At 40.4% G+C, this 2,548-nt stretch overlaps 1 protein-coding gene across 1 annotated transcript; it reads left to right on the plus strand.

Annotated features, from left to right (window-relative positions):
* The first annotated feature begins 526 nt into the window (after positions 1-526).
* LOC143986842 (E3 ubiquitin/ISG15 ligase TRIM25-like) lies at positions 527-2,089 on the plus strand. Its single transcript, XM_077485250.1, has one exon. The coding sequence runs from the start codon at positions 527-529 to the stop codon at positions 2,087-2,089; it is 1,563 nt and encodes a 520-aa protein (XP_077341376.1).
* The last annotated feature ends 459 nt before the right edge of the window (positions 2,090-2,548 follow it).

The following is a 2,548-nucleotide window of genomic DNA, read 5'->3' on the forward strand; positions in this document are numbered from 1 at the left end:
TATTTACTCAGCATAACATCATCTTTTAAATTTTACCAAACAATCGGGTATTATATTATGTTTTTGAGCACTTAAATTCATAAAAATGTATTTTCTTTACAAAAAAATCTGTGTTTAAAAAACGGCTTAGCAAATATTATGCGACATAAACAAATTGCAACACCCAACACTTTAATCTCCAGGGTCTCTGCTTTCAAAAAATAAATAACGTTTAGGGGTTCTAAGAAAATTTCTATCAAAAAAATACTTATGGTTTCCACATATGTGAAAAATGGCCTGGGGGGGGGGGAGGTGGTTAAAGAGAACCAGTCTTGGCTGAGCTTCCATTGTTTGGTTTGTTTTTGGGTGGGATCATTCTTTTTTTTTTTTTTCAATGGTCTTTCAGCTGTGTTTTATAAACATTTACATCTCCTTTGTGCTTTCATTGGCCACATTCTTAGGCTTGTCCTGTGGAGGAACTTCCCTCACTGGACAACTTGCTTTGGAGAACAAGGAACTTTGTTCATTTCTCTCTCTTCTATCAGCGATGGCGTCCTCAGACCTGAGAGCGGAGCTGGATTGTCCCGTCTGCCTGAACATTTATACGGATCCTATCATGTTGAAATGTGGACACAACTTCTGCCGGGTCTGCATTGACCGTGCGTTGGATACACAGGAGGGGTCTGGATGTTATTCATGTCCTCAGTGCAGGAGGAAGTTCCGGGAGAGACCTCCACTGCAAAGAAATATCACTCTACGTAATATTGCACAGCATTTCCTGTCTTCTCCACCGCCAGATCCAGAGGTGGCCATCTCCTGTACTTATTGTATTCACTCCTCCGTACCTGCTGTGAAATCCTGCCTGCATTGTGATGCTTCTCTATGTGTTGACCATCTGAGAGTCCACAGCAAGTCACCAGAACACGTCTTATGTGACGCCACCACCACCCCGGAGAACAGGAAATGCTCCGTCCATAAGAACATCCTGGAGTATTACTGCACCGAGGACTCAGCCTTTATATGTGTCTCCTGCATTGTGTTTGGAGAACATCGGGGACACCAGGTGGAGACATTGGAAGAGGCCTTCATGAAGAAAAAGGAGAAACTGATGAGTCATCTGGAAAAACTGATTATTAAGAAAGTGAATACAGAAGAAAGAGTCCGGAGTCTGCAGGAACACAAGGGAAGAGTACAAGGCAAAGTGGATGGTATAAGCCAGAGATTAATTTTCCTGTTCAAGAGACATCTCACAAGGCTTCTGGAGGACCTGGAGAAGGAAGTCCTGAGTGACCTCTACAAGCAGGCAGAGCAGGTCTTCAGCCCAGTAAATGATCTGATCCAGCAGTTGGAAATGAAGATGGAAGAACTCTCCAGGAAAATTGATCACTTTGAGGAGCTCTGTGCCATGATGGACCCATTGACTCTCCTACAGGAACCAGACTCAGGTGACTTGTGTGATACTGAGGACGGAGATGATGAGGGCAGAGAGAGACATGTTAAACTCCTCCTTGATGGAGGGGATCTGGCTGGGGTCTCGCATATGATCAACACAGGTTTATCAGATATAATAACTAGTATAATTTTGGGGATGTATATACAGGAAGCTGTAGACATATTGGACGAGGACACGGCTCATAATGATGTATGTATCTCGTATGATAAGAAGATTGCATCCATCTCAGGTACACACCATAACCGCCCAGACACCGAGGGGAGGTTTATGAAATATTATCAGGTTTTAGGTAGTCGGAGTTTCTCCTCAGGACGACAATACTGGGAAGTAGATGTCCATGGATCCAGTAAGTGGAGAATCGGGGTGGGTTATGCCAGCATAGCCAGGGATGGGGACAGCTCCTTGATTGGATGTAATGACGTATCCTGGGGTTTGTACAGGAGGGGTGAAGATTATATGGCAATACATAACATGGATGAGACCAAACTTCCTGACAATATTCTTGGTAACAGAGTCCGGGTATATCTAGATTATGAGGCCGGGCAGATCTCCTTCTATATACGTGACCCCATCCGCCACCTCCACACCTTCACCGCCACCTTCACCGAGCCCCTCTATGCTGCGTTATGTGTAGAAGAGGGTTGTGTACAGATATGAGGGGTACTAGATGTGAGAAATCTGCCTAGAGATTGGTGACCTCATAGGGTTTTTTTTTTTAAATTTTCCTCTGATATTTTTTCCATCTTTCGCCCTCCCTGATCATGGTAATTGGCTGTAACCACCCTGCTATACCCCGGGGCCACCAATCCGTATAGCTCTGACCAACATACGTTTTATTTAATATTTTTTCTTCTTTAAAATGACAATACAGGGCTCTATTTATATGTGTATATATATATATATATATATATATATATAATATATATATATATATATATAATATATATATATATATATATATATATATATATATATATATATAATATATATTATATATTATATATATATATATATATATATATATATATATATATATATATATATATATATATACACACACACATATAAATAGTACCCTGTATTGTCATTATAAAGAAAAAAAATATTAAATAAAAT

Source organism: Lithobates pipiens, unplaced genomic scaffold, assembly GCF_037356315.1.
Source record: "Lithobates pipiens isolate NorthernLeopardFrog02 unplaced genomic scaffold, aLitPip1_a1.2 Scaffold_18, whole genome shotgun sequence".
In the NCBI taxonomy this organism is placed as follows: domain Eukaryota; kingdom Metazoa; phylum Chordata; class Amphibia; order Anura; family Ranidae; genus Lithobates; species Lithobates pipiens.

Bases quoted from the DNA above. Each gene is read 5' to 3' on its own strand.
- LOC143986842 (XM_077485250.1), top strand. From the start codon at position 527: ATGGCGTCCTCAGACCTGAGAGCGGAGCTGGATTGTCCCGTCTGCCTG.